This window comes from Denticeps clupeoides, chromosome 17, assembly GCF_900700375.1.
Source record: "Denticeps clupeoides chromosome 17, fDenClu1.1, whole genome shotgun sequence".
Taxonomy (NCBI): Eukaryota; Metazoa; Chordata; class Actinopteri; order Clupeiformes; family Denticipitidae; genus Denticeps; species Denticeps clupeoides.
The window spans coordinates 7714405-7733212 of NC_041723.1; the positions used below are offsets into that span (position 1 = coordinate 7714405).

Below are 18808 nucleotides of genomic sequence, written 5' to 3' on the forward strand. Positions count from 1 at the left end.
CTGTGCAATTGCTTTTTTTGCTTTCCTTCTCTGAGTGCATGACTTTCTTTCACTGAGTTTAAAAATTGTTTCGTGTGAATTAAAATAAAATGATGAATTAACTGTTGCCTAAACAGTTGCATTATGGTTAATGTGCATTCATTTTGTTAGAATGTAAAGTTCAATAATATTGGAAAATCTCTTAAAAAAAGGCTTCCTGGTGGTATTCTTGCCTAAGAAGTGCTTCATATGTGTTTGTGTAACAAAAGTCTAAAATATTTCCTAAACGGCCCCTGATAAAGAACACTCGATTACTGCATCAGCCTTCCCAACCACCAGAGGGCAATAAAACATAAACATTCATCTCAACCTCTCAATAACTGAGCATCTCAATAAATAAAAAGACGTTTAAATTGTTCATGTGTCGTATAAAAATAACAACTGGCTATAATAAATGGCACAACTCGAAGCCATGGCTTCGAAGCCAAACAAACTTGAAATTCGGACGTATTAAGCGGGCCGCGCGTCCGCGCGACGTTCTCCTGGGTGTCGCGAGCGCCACGCCGGGGCCGAAGGCGGGAGCGCGCGCGGGCGCGCGTGAACGGGCACGCGCGCGCGCGCGCGCCCGGCGGAGGGCCCCGTGACGACGCGCGCTCCCGCCTCCACGTCGGTCCAGCGCCGCCGCCGACGCCGCCTGGCTGCCCGAAGCGCGGGGAAATAATGAGAAGAGAGCGCCGCGGCGCCGTCTGGGGAGAACCGAAGAGTCACCCGAACAGGTAGGAGGTTCGGCGCCGTTGTCGTTCTTTTTTTTCTCCTCCTTTTTTGTTGCGCTCCCCCGCTTTTCTTTTTTTCTTTTTTTTCTTTTTTTTTAACCAGGCGAGCCACCGAGTCCCATCGCCGCTCCGTAACGGTACCTGACAGGGACGCTGGACATTTACGGCGGGGTTTGGTTGATGATTAAAACGCGCACACGGCTCGCTGGGTGGAGTAAAGCATTCGGAAGCCGAACTCGGTTTCAGGCGGAACGGGCGCCGCCTTCTCCGTGCGCCGCGGTTCGGAACCGGCGGCCGGACGTTTTTGTCATTTGTGTCTGGCGTCTGACAGGCACGTGCAGCCGTGACGTGCTGCGTCGGAGGGTAAAAGGGACCTGCACGTTTATTCCCGTGCTCCTTTATTCATGCGGCTTCTCCCGCCATTGTTGTCACCCCTTCAGCCGAGCAGCTGGAACCAGATGTTTTTTTTTTTTTTTTTTTAAGGGTGGCAGGGGTGAGATGCGACAGGAAGTCGCGGTGTTTGCTGGGCCGGTTTCCTCTCGGTGTCGGAAAAGGTGGGGCAGAGGTTGGTTTCCCTTGAGACACAATTCCGGCCCGCCCCACCTTTCTCTCGACTCGACACGCATGTCCTCTTAAAATATATATATATATATGAAATATACCGCAGTAACGCGTGCTTTATTACTGTAACATCTGCTGTGTTTCCCCGCCTTTTAATCACACGCACCCCCACCCTCACCCGGCCCTCCTGGAGCAGAAGTAGGCCACCAGCAGCTCACTATGCAGCGTTTAGTCTGTATAAGGCCAATGGAAGCCGTGGCTGTCACCCTCACTGTGCGGTACGGAAACTCCGTTCCCAAAATCGTGTCCGTCGCCTACATTTTCCAAGTTGATGCACACACACACACACACACACACACACACACACACCCTTTTCATCAGCTTGTTTCATAGTTCAGATTGGCAGTGGCGGACAAAATGACATTTGCGTTTTTTACATGCCGTTCTAAAATAGATAATAGATAATAATCCTTATTCACATCATCACTGCAGAAAGTGGACAGTGAAACATGAGAGCAGCAAAATTAAATAGAATAAAAAAAACCATACCGGAAGTACACTATAAAGGGGACAAAAGGGACACTGGAGCTGTATTTACATTCAACTTTATTTGACAATGAACAAACTCACATCAAATGACACATGATTTTGTCAAGCTATTTTCCCCACATTTACAGGTCACATGATGTTCTGAAATACATTAGCCTCCCCAAAATCCCTTATAGCATGACTGCTTAGAACCTAGAGATTATTTCTGCACGAATGGAATGGTGATTGAGATCTGAACCGGGTTAACCGGTTGGTGACGTTGTCACACGATATAAAAAAAACAAAACGAAAGAGCCAGACAGAGAAGAGCCGTGGCTCATCCCTGTAAATACAGCTGTGAGAAGCTAGCGGAGCCGAGCGTGCGGCGAGTGACTCAATTCCTCCCGGCCGGTGAGGGAGGGCCAGCGCCTGCATCGCGGCCAGCGTCGCGTGCGGACCAGTTTCCTCTTCCTGCCTGTCGCGCTGCCTCGCTCTCTCCCACCAGCCAGCGGTGGCAATCAGAAGTAAAGCGCGTAGTGACGCTGCTCGGGGTGCACTTCCTGCTGCCTTTTTGTCCTCCTCCATCTTCGTGAACCGAGCGGCGGCAGCAGCAGCAGCAGCGGTTGCACTTCCACCAGCGGCGTGGACTTTCAGGATTTCATGACTCGTCTCCTGCATCAATAAAGCCCTTTGTTCGGCTCCTCCTGAGGATATCCCTTACACGGATAATATTATTTTATTTCCCGCACAAAGAGCCTTTTTAATGGCCCTTCCTGGGGCCACAGGGCCCATTGCAGAACGGTGAACAGCAACCCGGGAAGCCTGGCTGCCGGTGAGATTTCTCTGTTCCGGGCAAGGATCATGAAATAATGTAGAAATAAATATCGTTCAACATTTTTTTGTCGTTGTTGTTAAAGGTTAGTGGTGGCGTAGTCTCAGGACTGGGGAAGTCGAGAAGGGTTTGGAAACTTGGTCCTTTTTTTAGAGGCGGGGCTTCTCAGCAGACAGGATCCGCGAACAGCAGCCAGGAGATGCGACAGTCCCAGCATGCCCCAGGGACGGGGCTATTCTTGAACCATTCTGCTCTGGATGTATTCCCATTGGTGGGGTTCTCTGCATGTAAACATGAAGCCTGTGGTTACACAGAGTGGGGTTCATCGGAAAAAAGTGAGACTTCTTCTCGGTGACCAAAAGATTGGTGACTGGCAGAAAATGGCAGAAATTACCAGAAATGTGGGCGTCTGGTGGATTCTCTCATTTCTCATGTTGCTAGATGCCACGGTGGAAAGAAAGTGTGTAATGGCTTTGGGGAAATGACGCATTTATAGTCTTGCAGCATTGGCTGAAAACGAAATTCGCACCAGGCCTCTTATCATAAACTGGTGACGGGATCTGTTCCAATAATATTGTTCTTAGTTCCGTTTATTAAAGGCTGTTACATCAGCTATTCTGACAACTCATCATGTGAAGGAGTATTGATATTATTCAGAATTGGTGTGATTGGTTATGGTGATTAATAGGGTGAGAACATCCTTATTGGTCAGCTTGGGCGGTGTTTTCGTGAGATGATGTGACTTATCGTGGTGATGTTTTTGGGGAACTCACTCCTCATTAGATGTTGCCTTTGAGAAAGCGTACTTATCTGCCCATGACAGGACATCATATTGCGTAACCCTAAATAAACCACTTTAGTGGCATTCTTTTCAGTTAAAAATATCTGCATTTTATATTAGATGAAATAATATAGATGTGATCATATATGTATTACATAATGTTTGTAGATGTAATTTTTGATTTCCTTTCTAGTTGTTGCCAGTGTGGACATGAAATAGTCATAAAAAGTCTTAACTTTATCTTGTTGAAAGTGTTTTTATAACGTGACCGTGCTTATAAAATACATATTAACACTCAACAGAACAACAAAACAAAATAGCATTATTTCAACATTTCCACTCCTTCCTTCCATTCCTCGTTGCAGGGAGGTGTAGAGTTCACTTCTCCCAGGGCCAAAAATAATCTTCACAAAGAACCGCTGTCACAAAGGGTCCCCAAGCATCCGTCCACCAGAAGGTCCTTTGCTAATCAAAGCCATACATGTGGGTGTTTGTGCCGGTTCCTTCCTGTTCAGCCATGACTGTTGTGTCTCCAGAAGGAGGGAGAGAAGAGAAGGAACACTGTGTTCAACCCGACCCTGTTTCTAATAACATCTTCATTTAGCCCACTTTGTGGCGTAATAGCGGAGTGGTTTTTTTTGTGTGTGTGTGTTCTGTCATCTAAATTCCTTACCATGATGAATATGCATCTGTACGTATCTGAACCTGGAGGACTCTCGGCTAATTCTTATAACATAATGTTATAACATCAACGAGCAATTGGGGTTCATTTGTAACAAGATGCTCAGTTTGCTGGTCGGGCAACATTAATATCTTGGCGTTTTGTGATCTTGCCGTTATCTGACACGTGACCGTGCGTGGGCTGCAAGCTCAGTGTACGTTTAAATCTGAAACATGGAGTCTGAAACATTGGGAACGGAGTTTAGTCATCAGAATCTCCCCCACTCTATTTAGTCAAGTTGTGGTTGGAGAGTGAATGTGGAGTATGCAAACTCCATCATGCAAAGACTGCTAAAACAGTTATGTGCAATATTGTCAAATAATTATTTGCATGAAATGCACATATTATTTATATGGAAATGTTTTTTCCCGACCCACTCCATAATGATGTAGGTATTTCAGAAGAATTAAAATGGAAGAAATTGAATTTAGGAAATAATAAAACAGATTTCGTAGCGCCCTACAATGGTAGTAAGTGGGTATTCTGGGTCATAGGCGTGATCACTAGGCTACTACCACCCCAACATTCGCCTCCTGCTGCACGAGGTGGAGATCATTGTTTGGGGAGATGATCTGGGAGGGGTGCTGTTGTTTTCCCCCCATTGAATCATATCTGCCACATGTCTGTTTACCATGTCACATCTGGTCTCCTAATCCTAATTCTGTTCCTCATGCTGTAATCCAGAGGGTTAACTCAGATTAATTTCTCCTGAAAGTGTGTAGTTGAGAACCCGGCTGTTCGGATTTTACACTGTCATGGTGCAATCTTGGTAAAATGGCGTCACTGGTACAAGATGATATTGCCATCCAGGTGAAAGTGTGAGTTTCTCAAGTGGCTTTGGTGGCCCTCACATAGGCTGTGTATAGGCGAGCGTAGGCATGCTTGCAGGCTGTAGTAGGTTCACTATACTTGCTCTGCATAGACAGTCACTTTGGAATAGTTCATTTGCGCTGACATTTCAGCATTTCAATCCATGTGTTAAATCTGGCATCATTTCCAATCGCAGATGGTGAAGGTAGAAAGCACAAAAAGGAGTAACTCCTGTCATCACATTCAGTTCTTCTGTGTTCATTTGTTCAATAGTGTGGTAAAATAACAACTGAATAGCATTATGGCATATTGCAAACAGGAGCGCTTTTACCCCCGAAACAGTGTTGTTGGCGGCCGTTTGCTGTTTTGTTTCATATTTTCCTCTTCTGCACATACATTTCTTAACAAGCAGCTCAACGTTGCACAAAGGAGGAACTGTCACCATCTTGGCTGCGATGTTACCACACCTAACACTCTGCCTGACACTGTACCTTCCATTTATGATGGCAGAGTTTCGGGGTGTTTACACTGAAGCCACCCACTGCGGTGTTGAAACCAGCTCATGGACATTCAGCTCAGGGCCACGCCTTTTCTTCTGAGTCTGTGATATAAAAAACAAGAGCGGAGTGGCACAGGCTGAAAGAAACAAATGCTGTTCCGCTCGGCCCGCGAACCGCATTCCTGTGCGCGAGGAAGAAAGGAAAAGTATGACAGGTGGGAGGGCGGGGCAGAGGAGACAACTGTACGTCCGCGCCTGCAGCGCCCGCTCGCTCGGCAGAGCCACAACTGACTGGCAGGTGCTGGACAGGCCGGGCGTCCACTCGACATGCCTGTTGTCGCCACATGTCCAGGTCGGCTACAGGGCGGACCGGGAGACCGCGGAGCGGCTTGCAGAGACGCTGTGGATGGCTGTGCTCTTCTCTTAAACCTTGGCTTCTAATAACCGCCTGGAAAAAATGTTTGTGGTTCATGGAAGCACCATGGGGGGAAAAACACAACTCCACACCAGAAGAGTTTGTGACAGATTCAAGCTGCTGTTAAAAAATGGCAGAAAGAAATGCTAGAAAGATTATTCAAAATGCTTCAGATCCACTTATTGATTGAGAGTTATGTCAGGGTGTGCACTTATGCTCATATTTATTTTGGGGTCTTCTGTAGCTACTCCTGCATTTAATATGAACAGGGAGACTCAAATAAAACAACACCAAGCCAGATTTGCTTCTCTGTAACTTGGAAAAGGGTTTTCGGGGTTTACGTCACTGCAGCAAACATTTGAAACAAAGTTTAATGGAGTTCAGCTGTAGCTTTATTTGAAAATGGGTTGATTGTTGCTGCTTTGTGTATGCATGTGAACACACTGCCACTTTTCAAGCATAACTCTGTAATATTAACATTAAAATATGAATGGCAAGGCAAGGCCAGGCACTGGGGAGTTCAGAACACTTTACAAATAGGAGAGGGGAACAGTGAAAGTGAAGTGATTATCATCGTGATACACTGCGGCACAGCACATGGTGCACACAATGAATGTGTCCTTTGCTTTTAACCATCACCCTTAGTGAGCAGTGGGCAGCCATGACAGGCGCCCGGGGAGCAGTGTGTGTGGGGACGGTGCTTTGCTCAGTGGCACCTCAGTGGCACCTTGGCGGATCGGGATTCGAACCGGCAACCTTCTGATTACGGGGCCGCTTCCTTAACCGCTAGGCCACCACTGCCCCACGTTCAGGATAACAATTATAGAAATGATAAATATATGCTTTCCTATGCATATACCTCTTGTTAGATTTTTTCATTGCTGCCACACCTTGTCTAGTTCTAGATCCGGGCACTTCTAGCAGTCCTCCCTCTCAGAAATGATTAGGGTGTGCATTTATTCATTGAATACAGATTCAGCCATTAAACAAAGATTAAAATTAGTATGTGGAGTACGTTTTTCCATTTTGGCCTTGAAAATGGAATGAAACTCGTGTTTTGTTGTGGTGGCCACTCGTCCCTGGTCTTGGTGACTTCCTCCTCCCCCTTCGCCATGTCTGTTGTAGTAATTCTAGCAGACATCAGTTGGATTAGTGCTTGAGCAGCTGAAGCTGCCCCCCTTCCTTCCTCCACTCATCCCACCGATCCCCACTAGAGGTGGGAACACCATGCAGCCAGCTTTCACTGAAAAACACCAAGGTCCTCAGGAGATACTCCACTCACTCCAACCGGCAGGGCTCCTACAGGGCTGATAGAGAGAAGGCAGGAAGACCTGTGCAGAGTGTAGAGCAGATGCTGTGTTTATTTGAGAAGATCCTCTCCCGCTGCCTGGTTTACACCCCGCTCTTCACCCCGCTCTCGGTGTCATTTGGTGCTCGTGTCTCCTCCGTGTTTACATGAGGCCGGTGAACACGTGTGCGATGTGAGGTCACGTGCCACACTTAATTTAAACTGTGCTTAATCGGTGTTAACTTGTGTCCGTTTCATATCTTTATCCCCGTCTAGATTTTGAGATGAAGAAGGACATCGACACATTAATAGCCGAGGAACGAGCTGACATCATCTCAAAATATGACAAGGTCAGTCACACTGGTCCGGTGCCAGAGAACAGACACATACGATCGGCTTTAAAATGTCACGTCAGGTTAAAAATAAGACTTTTGATTAGAATCTGACAGGAGATTTGTAATCCTCAGAGATGTTAGCGTAAAGTTAAGAACAGGCCGGCCCTTTGGCCGTGCCGGCATGGTGGATGATGAAAACGTTCACTCTAATCCCAGCACCCAGGGAATGGGGCTTTTATTAAGGCCACTCGCAGGAACTTCATCATTGAGTAATGGCCGACCTCGGCCGAGCAGGGTGGCCGGGGACGCTGTGAAGACCAATGGCCTGGGATTGGTTGCTCTGCTGGCATGGTCAATGTGCCAGGACGCTGTAGGGGCACGAGATCATGTAAACACACCCTGAACCCGAAATTTACCTTGCAGCCTAAATGCCAAGAACTTTTCAGAACAGTGACTGTTTTTTAAAGCACTTTTAGTACTTGTGCTTGCACCGATAATTGCTGAGCATGTATCTATGGCACATAGTATTAATAAGTATACTATTATTGTTGTTATTATTATAAACATTGCTGTTATTACTGGATATATTATTATTGTTATAATTAGTAATAATAATAATAATGTTATAATCAGTAATAATAATATTTCAGGAGGGTTCTCTGGTTGTGAGAAGTGTATCCCAGCGTGCACATCTAACATGAGCCCCAGGCAGGGACATGCATATTGAAATTTACTGACGTTGGACTGGATTATGCAAGAGTCATGGATTTGTGGGGTTGTTGAAAAGAAAACCTGACATCTGTATACCATGAACTGGAATTTCAGTTTTTATAATCAGGGTTCATACGGTCATTAAAAACCTGATGAAGTCATGGAATTTGAAAAGATAATTTTCCAGGCCTTTAAAAGTTTTGGAGTACAAAATAAACATATAAAGTGATGGAAAAGTCATTGATATCTGATTCACACTTAAGTTTAGTTTAACAAATTTCAGGTACATTTTACTTTCTGAAAGGTAAAGAGAACAAATAAACAAATAAATACACCCGTGAAAATATGGCTCGGACAGACAATTAAGGCAATTCAGCGGATTTGCTCATGCCTTTACGAGTAACCCCTATGTAATAGTCGAGCTAGCTCCAAGTTGGATGTTCATTGGCTGATGTGACCGCATGCTGTATTTAGATATTTGATGGACAGGAGAACCTCCTCTTTACAGAGAGCTTTCAGTAGTAAATATTTGGAGCCCTACCTCATCCACTTTAGCTGAAGAAGAGCAGCCCTGTAGCACCCTGCAGTACCCACCATGCTTCATTTGGGATGACCTACACCGGCCTTGCCCCGATCATATTTATGAGCAATAAACTCATAAATATGAACATAACACTCATAAGACTTTTTTTTTTTTTTCTAGATGGTTTGGCTGACTATAAACTCAAGCTTGGGCTTAAATTAGTTGCTTTTTTCCATTATCCTTCAGTTAAGAATATATGAACAGTTTTCTTTCCAGCCATTGCTTAATTAGGATTAAGGTAGACAGATGGAATGATATATATTGCTTGGGAGTTTTTCTGGAACAGGGAACCTTAATGAAGCTTTGTCGTAAAGCGAACTCTTAATCTTCCAATTAAACGATGGGTTCTGGTTCAATTCACAGAAGAAACTAGTGATGTTTGTACAGCCTTGCATTGTGATGTTCATAATCTTTACAGATAAACTTTTGGATGATAAGGTGTGCGGAAGACTAAATGCATTGTGTAACCATGCAAAATAGCAAACTGTTTGTTTTTTTTTCTGTTTGCGTTCTCCAACCATGCTGACATGTCTATGTACAGGGCAGGCACGAGGATGTGCACATCGACCCCTGGGAAGATGCCGACAGCAGTCTCTACAAGGTCATGGACCGATTCGGCTTCCTGCAGTAAGTCTTCTCCGGCCTGGCCAGGCTGGGTCAAGAGCAGGAAGATTTATTGCTGCTTGTTTGACGACAGGGTAGCGAGCGAAAGGGGAAAACCGGCCAGTGTGCCAGAACTCTCAGAGACACATTATTATTATAGTCTCTAACTACACACACAGTACTTTTCTCCATCTTATTTATAGCTTTGTCCAAAAGCAGTCTTCCCCTCATGTTTATTTTTAAGGATGGGTAGCATTTTGATATTTATTGTGATAAATGCATCCAGTGTTCTCACACACACACACAAAACAGATAACCATTTGCAGTCTTTGCCCCCTTCTGCACAAGAGTCTGTATTGGTAAAATACCAACACATACATTTTCTTTCCTAGTGAGAAGGAGCTGCCACCAACACCAAGTGCAGTTGAGGAGAAGGTAAATTCATTCTTTGGTACTCCACTGTGATTTTTTTTAATGTTTGGCTGTGATATTACTGCCCAAAGAACAATACATTACTCCATTTACATATGTTCTATTTTAAGTATAATGAGCATAAGTGTGACTCCCTTTCAGGCACATACGGATGCAAGTGGTTTCCTTCACAGGTTTTATTAGGTCTCTCCAAATCTTCAAATTGTTGGACCACCAAGAACAGTGAAAACTGACAATACTTATCATATTAGTTTACAGATAAATAGAAAAATGCACAACACTTCATCTTTGAACTTATTACACAGCTTGCTGCAAACACTCGCTGTTGGCGTGTTATTACTCCATCCCCTTATGCTTAATGTAGGTTTCAGAATAAAAGTACCTTGCCCTATACACTAAAATACACATAATTAAACAGAATACGTTCTTAAATTGAACATAAACAATTGGAACAGTTACAACAGTGCAAATCCATTTGGTCTTTAGATTTTACGACTGCAAATGGTTTTATTTTTTTAACATCATATTCAATTTTATGACCATATCAATGCTCTTAACAGTATTTTCTCTGTATGTTGCTATGCACCATGTTCTGTTCATACCAGGGAATTCATTTAAAGTGAAGTTGCTTTTTTCCCTTACTCAAGAATGTATTATTTTGCTCTTTTATGTACAGCAAAAACAGCAGGAGGTGGAGCGGGCTCAAAAGTGGCTGAAGATGGTGAATAAATGGGAGAAGTACAGGAACAGCGACAAGGTAGGCATGAATGTGCAGCGCTGCAGAGATCGCTGCATGGCCATCTTTCCCCACTGACCACCCTCTGCGCGGCCTCTCTCTCAGCTGTTGAAGCGTGTGTATAAGGGCATCCCGCTGCACCTGAGAGGACGGGCCTGGGCTCTGATGCTGGATGTGGAGAAAGTGAGGAACGAAAATGAGGGCAAATATGAGGTGAGTGGTAAAGGGGAGGCTTTGGCAGCTCAGATGTTCATTTCAGTTCATTTCAGATGTTCAATTCATTTCAGTATTTTTTCCCACAAAATGTAACTTGCAATCCTAAAACTATATCCTTATCCAGTCAGGTCTTTATAAAGCACACATATTTAAAAAATTACACACTGTTTAATCAGAAGGGCACTTTAAAGGACAGCTTGCCTGTGAGCCACGATTTCCTAAACAGATGTTCCCTGTTATAGAGCAGCAAACATATACAGACAGCTCCCAAATGATTCACAGTCTGGAGGCTCTGCAGAGCTGCTTCAAGGGAAGTCTGGGTAATGGGCGACTGAAGATTAACCCAGGATCTGCTCGTGATATGTTACCATTGGGCAAAGACAATTTGAGAAGGCCTTAGAGAGGCCTTAGAGAGCACTCTGCCACCACTGCTCGTCATTCACACGGCTGCTAAAATTGAAGATCATGTGGTCACTGAGGTTTAGCTCTGTTTGTCATGAGAAGAACTGCCACTCAGGGGATAGTTTCACAATACACAGTCCATTTGACCCACTTTCTACCACCTTTCATCTGCTTTGACATGCCACAGTTTCCCAGCATTCATGTACTAAAGTTAATTTAGTATTTAATATTATATTTGGCCAAATTCTTTTTTTCTTTGTTTTTTTGTGGTCAACCAGAAAATGAAACTGCAAGCCAGAAGCTACTCTACAGAAATCAGACAGATTGACCTGGACGTGAACAGGACCTTCCGAAATCACGTCATGTTCATGGATCGCTTCGGTGTCAAGTGAGTCCATAGTAACTGCATTTGAATCTTTCACGTGTCCCCTGAGCTCCACCACATCATCGCTGCCCTGGTGGGTGCTTTGTTCTGAGAGCCTTTTCTGTGTTTTGCCTCAATGTTAAAAGCTCATTATCCAAATCTCTCCCTGTTTGTTTTGGTTATCATCCTTCATTCTCCTAATCTCTTCGCTTCCTGGTCCCATGTATTCAGATATAAGCCCCCCTTTCCATGTGCACTCCACTCCCAAGCTGGGCTAATCTCCTAAACCTCTCAGCCAAAACAGGGTCTTCCTCTCTTTTAGTTGTGTTGGTTGAAGGGGTTCGAAGGGACACTGGGCTGCACCTTGATTTACTGGTGTGTCCACTGGTGTTGCTGTATTTTGAATATTTTTTTACTGTGTTTACTGATTGGCTATGTTTATGTGAAAGGGTAAAATTTTGATCAGAAATGTTTGTAGTTAATATAATTATGTAACATATGTCTGTGATACATCTGTGTTAATGGTTTTATATATATATATATATATATATATATATATATATATACACACACACACACACACACACACACACACACACACACACACACACACACACACACACACACATCCAAAAAATTCAATGTGTTTTCATGATCATTTACATTGGTAGATTCTCACTGAGGGTGAAATAACTGAAAACATGTTTTATATTCTAGTTTCTTCAAAATATGCAGCCTTTGCTCTGATTACTCTGATTATATATTTTGTCATTGATCAGGAATTGTTGCTGAATTGAATCATGAAATGAGTGTTTCACACCTTTAATACGGTTATCAGGGGACATTTTGTGGTCATTGTTATAAGTCTTTATTTGAAGCTGTTTTAGTCCTACTGGGAGGCTTTCCATTGTATGTAATGCTACTAGAGCTTTTCTGGACATTAGATATGCTGATAATTGTGGAAGCACAATTAGGAACAGAGTCCCCAGCTCACATCTAAGGTGAAAACCACAGTACAATAGCTGTATTTCCTGCCCCCTTCCTGGTCAACAGCTGTAAGCAGTGTCCTGCTCTTTAAATAGATTTCCTACGGCCGGTTGACTCTGTGGGCCGAATTTGCATTAGAAGTAGTTTTGCAAATGTTCTCTCGGTTTTACATTTCTGAGGTTCAGTCCCCTTCCTGCGGAAATTAATTCAGTATACTGCTGACTGGCCATTGCTGCGAATGCCCACAGACCCATCAGTCATTCAGCCGGCGTCCTTGCTGAACAAACGGGGCCTGACATTTTTTTGAAAAAGCCTCCTCGGTTGCTCTGTGGTTTCACTGGTTTCTGCCTTGTGGTGGAGTGGAGACGTGAAACGACGTCACCGGCGGGATAATTGACTGCAGGCATGCAGAGGGGTCTGGCACATCTACCACCTAAACCCACCCCCACCCCAGGTTCATTAATAGTTTAAAAAGGATGGGAGGGTGCACTGTGGGAAAGGATGGTCAACAGAACTGTGTTGCACTGCCAACCAAGGTCTTTTTAAAAAAATGACAACAAACAGAAGGAAACTTCTGGAACATTTATCTTTTTTTCTGTTTCTCTTTGAGAATCATACATTAAGAAAAAAGCACGTAATGCATCTGTGTAAAGGTTTGCCCGGCCGTGCTGATGACAGGCGTCGCGCTGACTGTGTCCTTGTCCTCCTAACAGGCAGCAAGCCCTGTTCCATGTGCTGGCGGCGTATTCTGTGTACAACACGGTAAGTGCGGGAGGGGCAGGGGGGGTTACGTAACCCACTTCGGAGCCGGGGGGGGGTACATCCAGCAACCACACCCTCAGCAAGGGCTGCTCTGCACACTCTGTTTTATTCATGGCTTGGCATGCAGACTGCTTGTGCCTGCACATGTGCTCATTCACACGCTCGAGCACAACCCGTGTCGGTTTATACGGGGTCAGTCTGTCGCTAGTGACCTGTGATGGCGGAGGTCACAGCTACAGCAGCTTGGCTTTTTTCCCCCTTGCCATTATTTGAAGTTAACGGCTACGTGTCATGGCGAAGGTGTGGCCTAAAAATAATTTTGTCTGTTTGTGGCAAAGCACTAGAAGAAGCCAGGTGGTACAAATTCCTAAGCAGTGTGATTTGGCCCTGCATGCGTGTTGATATGCCAGAAAAAAATGACCATGTGCTTGCTGGCCTAGTTTTCCCCCCTCCCCAGTGTGCCCATTACAGGCTGGATGAACTGGGACGGAGAAATGGTTTGAAGCGGAAACAGGAAAAGCGTGTGGGGAAAGAACATATGTGGGGCAGACTGGGGAAATGTATTTATTTACAGAAAGGAAAGAGAAGAGATTGAAATGTGTGAAATAAAAGCAGAGGGAGGACATGAAAATGATATCTAGATATGAGAATCTAGGTCTTTTTTTATATCATGTGTCCTATAGTAATTTATTTAGTCGATCTATCAGATTTGAAATTATGATGTCTGACCAGATCCCTGTCCGTATGCAGGAGGTGAGCTACTGTCAGGGCATGAGCCAGGTTGCTGCCATTCTGCTCATGTACATGAACGAGGAGGATGCCTTCTGGGCCCTGTCACAGCTGCTGACCAACCAGAAACATGCCATGCACGGTGAGTCTGCTGGTACCAGCCAGTCAGTGAAAGTGATTGTCACACGGTGCACACACAACGAAATGCGTCCTCCGCTTTTAACCCATCACCCTTGGTGAGCAGTGGGCAGCCATGACAGGCACCCGGGGAGCAGCATGTGGGGAGGGTACTTCGCTGAGTGGCACCTTGCTGGTTCGCGATTCGAACTGGCAACCTTCTGATTATGGGTCCGCCTCCTTACCTGCTATGCCGCCACTGCCCCTGTCAGGGCTGTTGAAAAGATGAAGAGGGTAGATTTAAATGCAGCTCCTGCTGATCTGGTGTGTGTGAACGGTCAAAGTGTTCATTCATGTTCAAATCAAGCATGAAACCACAAATTGATGGGAGTGAAGTGCACCACTATGTTGCCTTTATTACTTCTTGACAAATGATGGGAAATAGACCTGAACGTTAGGGTGGTAGAAACCTATCTCCCGTCCTCTCACATCGATCTACAACACAAGGTGTAAATTTCAATACATTTACACATAACATAATGTCATTGATAAGAGTCAGTCTGTCTTTTCAAAATTCACTCTAAATGAATAGACATAACACTGCCATAACGGTCCCAGAGCATTTATCTAGTTTTGCAGAATGTGTTTGGCCTAGCAGGTAAGGAATCCGACCCATAATCGTAAGGTTGCCACTGTGGCGCCACTGAGCAAAGCACTGTCCCCACACACTGCTCCCCGGGCACCTTTCATGGCTGCCAACTGCTCACCAAGGGTGATGGTTAAAAGCAGAGGACACATTTCATGTCACTGTGGGCTGTGCTTGCTGTGCTTCACAATGACCATTCAATTTCACTAATGGCAAAAAATTCCCTCAATCACATTATTCAATTATCAATTGGAGAATCGCAAAGAATAGTTAGAGGATAGAAAATATATATTTTTAGAAAGATTAGCATATTAAAATGACCCAATTGGACGTAATTCTCTCTTGATTTTCTAATTTCAAGGATTCTTCATTCCTGGTTTCCCCAAGCTGCAACGGTTCCAGGGCCACCATGACCAGATCCTCTCCAAGCTTATGCCCAAACTAAAGAAACACTTGGTAAGGATTCGAGCGAGAGCCCCGCTCTCCAGGCTGTGCTTTAATCACACCATGCCCCCTTCTCTTCAGGACAAGGAGCAGATGTCCACGGGTATATACACAACCAAATGGTTCCTGCAGTGCTTCATTGATAGGGTGAGTAATCCCTTCTTCTGTGCTTGTCCTCTGCTGACGTTATCGCTGAGCGCACTCAGGAGGGCTTCGTCCAGGGCCTTATATGTCAGTTTCTGTTGTCCGTTTCCTAGGGGAACAAAAAATAGAATGACCCTTGTCACACCAGATCAGTCCAGTCAGACCTCTGCTTCCTGTCGGGTGCTTACGTCACCATACTGACCACAGAATAATGGAATGCTTGGGTCGTCTCCATAGTAACGGCACAGTGCTAATATCTCAGGCATTTGCTGAAAGCGCTGCACCACTCAGACCTGTGGAGGAGTTATTGCTGTGTGACTGGTGTTTTCCCATATTGATTTATTCCTATGTTTTTATTGTTCTTGTGTAATATAATAACGTTTCCTGTCTGTTCAGACTCCATTTACCCTTACCCTGCGTTTGTGGGACATCTACATCTTAGAGGGGGAGAAGATTTTGACTGCCATGGCCTACACCGTTCTAAAAATTCACAAAAGTAAGCATAGCATGTACACTCCAAAGAGAACCTGTTTAAAAAATGCATGTAGTCTTTGACATCGTGTGTGTGTGTGTATAGTTGGTGTAATTTCGATTCACTTAAGTATTTTTGGACGTGTGGACCTTTGTAGTGTTGTGTGCAGGATGTGTGTTAATCGGTGCTTTAAAAAAGAACGTATTAAGGCGTGTGTATTTTTGTGTAGAGTATGTGTCGTGTTTACTGTGGTGTGTTCAGGATATGTGGTAGACTATGTTTACGATGAGTAATGTTGCAGATGATGGGAGACTGTGTTTTGTTGCAGAGCGTCTACTTAAGATGGGCTTGGAAGATCTGAGAGAGTTTCTGCAGGAGCAGATTTCAGAGTCCTTCAACCTCAGTGATGATATTGTGATAGAGCAGCTGCAGGCCTCCATGTCCGAATTGCGCAAGATGAAGCTGGATCTCCCTCCTCCAGGTACATCTTAAATACAGAGAATACAGTACACGCCCCGTAGTTCCTACCCATCTCCCTGTAGTCTGACGTGCCACTAAAGAACAACTTGCATTTCTGGCCTTAATTCTAATCATAGATTTAAATATACATGTACTACTGTTTTGATCCTGATTTATGTACACTGTTCATGTCATAGAGAAAGAATAGCTCATACCTTTTTTTTAATTGCTGTTTGTGCCACCCGCTGTTTTTAATGTGTAACAGCATTCAAAATAATTCTTTAAATCATGACACCATTTTTCACCTATTTTGTGGACAATAAATTAATCAGGACAGATTGTTATATTGTGTGTATTTTATGTAAAATATAACTTATTTGATTTATTTATTTGTTTATTACAGCAAAAGGAGATGAGCAACCGAAAAAGCCTCTTGGTCTGGAGCGGCCAGTGCTGCTGATTCCAGTTAAGCCACAGCCCACAGTCGCTGAGACCAAAGCCAGCACCCAGCCTACGACCTCACAGCTTGTCCAACAAAACACCATCTCAGTGGATAAAACCCCATCCCCCAGTGATTCCCAGAGTCCCCAGGGCCTCTGTGGGGTGTGTACACCACCCATGCCCTCTCCCAACCCAGTGTTGATACATAGCCAGGCCCTGCAAACTCCTGACGAGATTCCTCGGCGAGGAGGCTTCAGCAGCGTTCAGACTGAGCAGGAGCAGGTACAGGACTCATCCGAATGGCCTCCTCCATACCAGCCGCCAGATGCAGACAGTACCAGCGTGCATTCACTAAACCTGCCTGACCTGCCCCCACCTCCACCCCTCCATATGGACGACTGCAGTCAGCCACTACCCAAAACCCCATCTCCGTGCCCCAGTTTTGTAGGGGAGCGCCCCTCTCTGTACTCTCACACCCTGGAACCACATTTACCCCGACAGTTTCCAGCAACACTCCCTGTGCCTTCGCTTACTGGCCACCGCCGGCCTTCCAACACGTCCCACTATGACAACCTTTCCGAAGGAGGGATGGAGGGAGAGGAGGCGGACCGTTACCTGCACCATCTGCTGGACATGGCAGCCACTGGCTTTGGCGCAGAGCCGGCGAAGGAAACGCTGAGGCTGAGCGGTTTACCGCCCCCTCCACCAGCAACCGACCTTCCGTCACCAGCAGACTGTGGCCCCTTCCTTCCCCCGCCTCCTGCCTTCTCCAATACCCTGCGCCCCGAGCTGCGATACGAAGGCCAGGACAGGTGGGTGACCCCCGAGTCAGTGTTCCCTCTGCCCCCACCCTCTTTTGCAGACGGTCTCCACGCCCAGCCCACTTTCCCCCCGCTTGACTCGCCCAGACAGAAGCCTGTCTCTGCCAGCCAAGAGGCAGCCAGGCTGTGCGCGGCCAGGGGGCTTGGGGGGTCCTCAGCCGCCTCAAAACCTACCAGACAGTCCACGGGAGTTCCTCCAGTCCAGTCCCAACCTGATTTTTACAGGGCGTACAGCCCTTGCCAGGACCTGCCCAAGTCTGTGACCTTTTAAAAAACAAAAGAGGCCATCGCAATAATAACGAAAGCCATACAAATTGGGGGTGCAGCCATTACCGTCAGTCTTCAGGCTGTCCTTTCTTAATCAACAGCAACAAAACCTTTTAGCCATTTTATAAATATACCTTCTTTAGGCTGGAATGCTTTTATACCAGTTGTTTGGACGCAGTTGTTACCGAGTTGCAATTCTGCGCTTGGAGCGTGTGAAGTTCCACACACAGATCATACAGTATTAGACGCTAGCGGAGCTTTGGAGGCGCGTACTTCAAATTTGAAACAAGTGTCCATGCCCCCCCCCACAATGCACCACTGCTCTGCTGTGGCTAATTTATTTTCCCTGAGTGAGCGGGCTCACATTCCTCACATTTTAAAGAAAAATGGCGCAGCGCAGAAGTACTGGTCACTTCTTTTCCTGTGTTTAAGAAAGGAAGAACAGGGAACAGTTTTTGTCCCTTTTGTCTTGTTAAGAACTCCTGCTCGCACTGTAATGTAGCGCGCAGACGTCTGTTGTATTTGAAGATCAGACGACTGCCGCTGGTGCTTCCATCGGTGGAACTGCCAGACGTTGTACCATCAAGCACTATAGGGACGCCATCAGCCAACGGTGGCCGAGTGCCATATGTCAAGCAATAGCGCCACCTAGAGGTCATCTTCAGTTTTTCATTACGAGTCCCTGCCCACAACATTTATAAATGAAGGTCGTTAATGCTTTATTAACTTATATTGTTTGATGTTCTTACGTTTTGTATCATGTACAGAAAATATTTAAATCTCACGCGAGTGTCTCAGGTCGGACTGTTCATTCGTTTGCATTCCCTTTTGAAGGAAATGACGACTTCTGCCCAAAGTTTTCATGGTTCCCTTTTGACTTCAACAAGTGTGCTAAAATTGTAATGTTACAACTTTTCGACTGGGGGGAAAAAAGCAAGTTTGACATTTAC

General features: G+C 45.2%; 1 protein-coding gene across 3 annotated transcripts; it reads left to right on the top strand.

Moving 5' to 3' along the window:
- The first annotated feature begins 609 nt into the window (after nucleotides 1–609).
- LOC114766883 (USP6 N-terminal-like protein) lies at nucleotides 610–18807 on the top strand. Of its 3 annotated transcripts, XM_028958214.1 has the most exons (14): nucleotides 610–755; nucleotides 7464–7537; nucleotides 9358–9443; nucleotides 9812–9854; nucleotides 10528–10608; nucleotides 10693–10800; nucleotides 11484–11593; nucleotides 13270–13318; nucleotides 14069–14189; nucleotides 15172–15266; nucleotides 15336–15401; nucleotides 15795–15894; nucleotides 16199–16351; nucleotides 16733–18807. In XM_028958214.1, exons 2-14 carry the CDS (start codon nucleotides 7472–7474, stop codon nucleotides 17860–17862), a joined length of 2208 nt encoding a protein of 735 aa, XP_028814047.1. In that variant the 5' UTR covers nucleotides 610–755; nucleotides 7464–7471; the 3' UTR covers nucleotides 17863–18807. The 3 variants fall into 3 exon arrangements, with proteins under 3 accessions (XP_028814047.1, XP_028814045.1, XP_028814046.1); XM_028958212.1 differs by having other exon boundaries at nucleotides 15172–15401; XM_028958213.1 differs by lacking the exon at nucleotides 610–755 and adding an exon at nucleotides 2190–2673 and having other exon boundaries at nucleotides 15172–15401.
- The last annotated feature ends 1 nt before the right edge of the window (nucleotide 18808 follows it).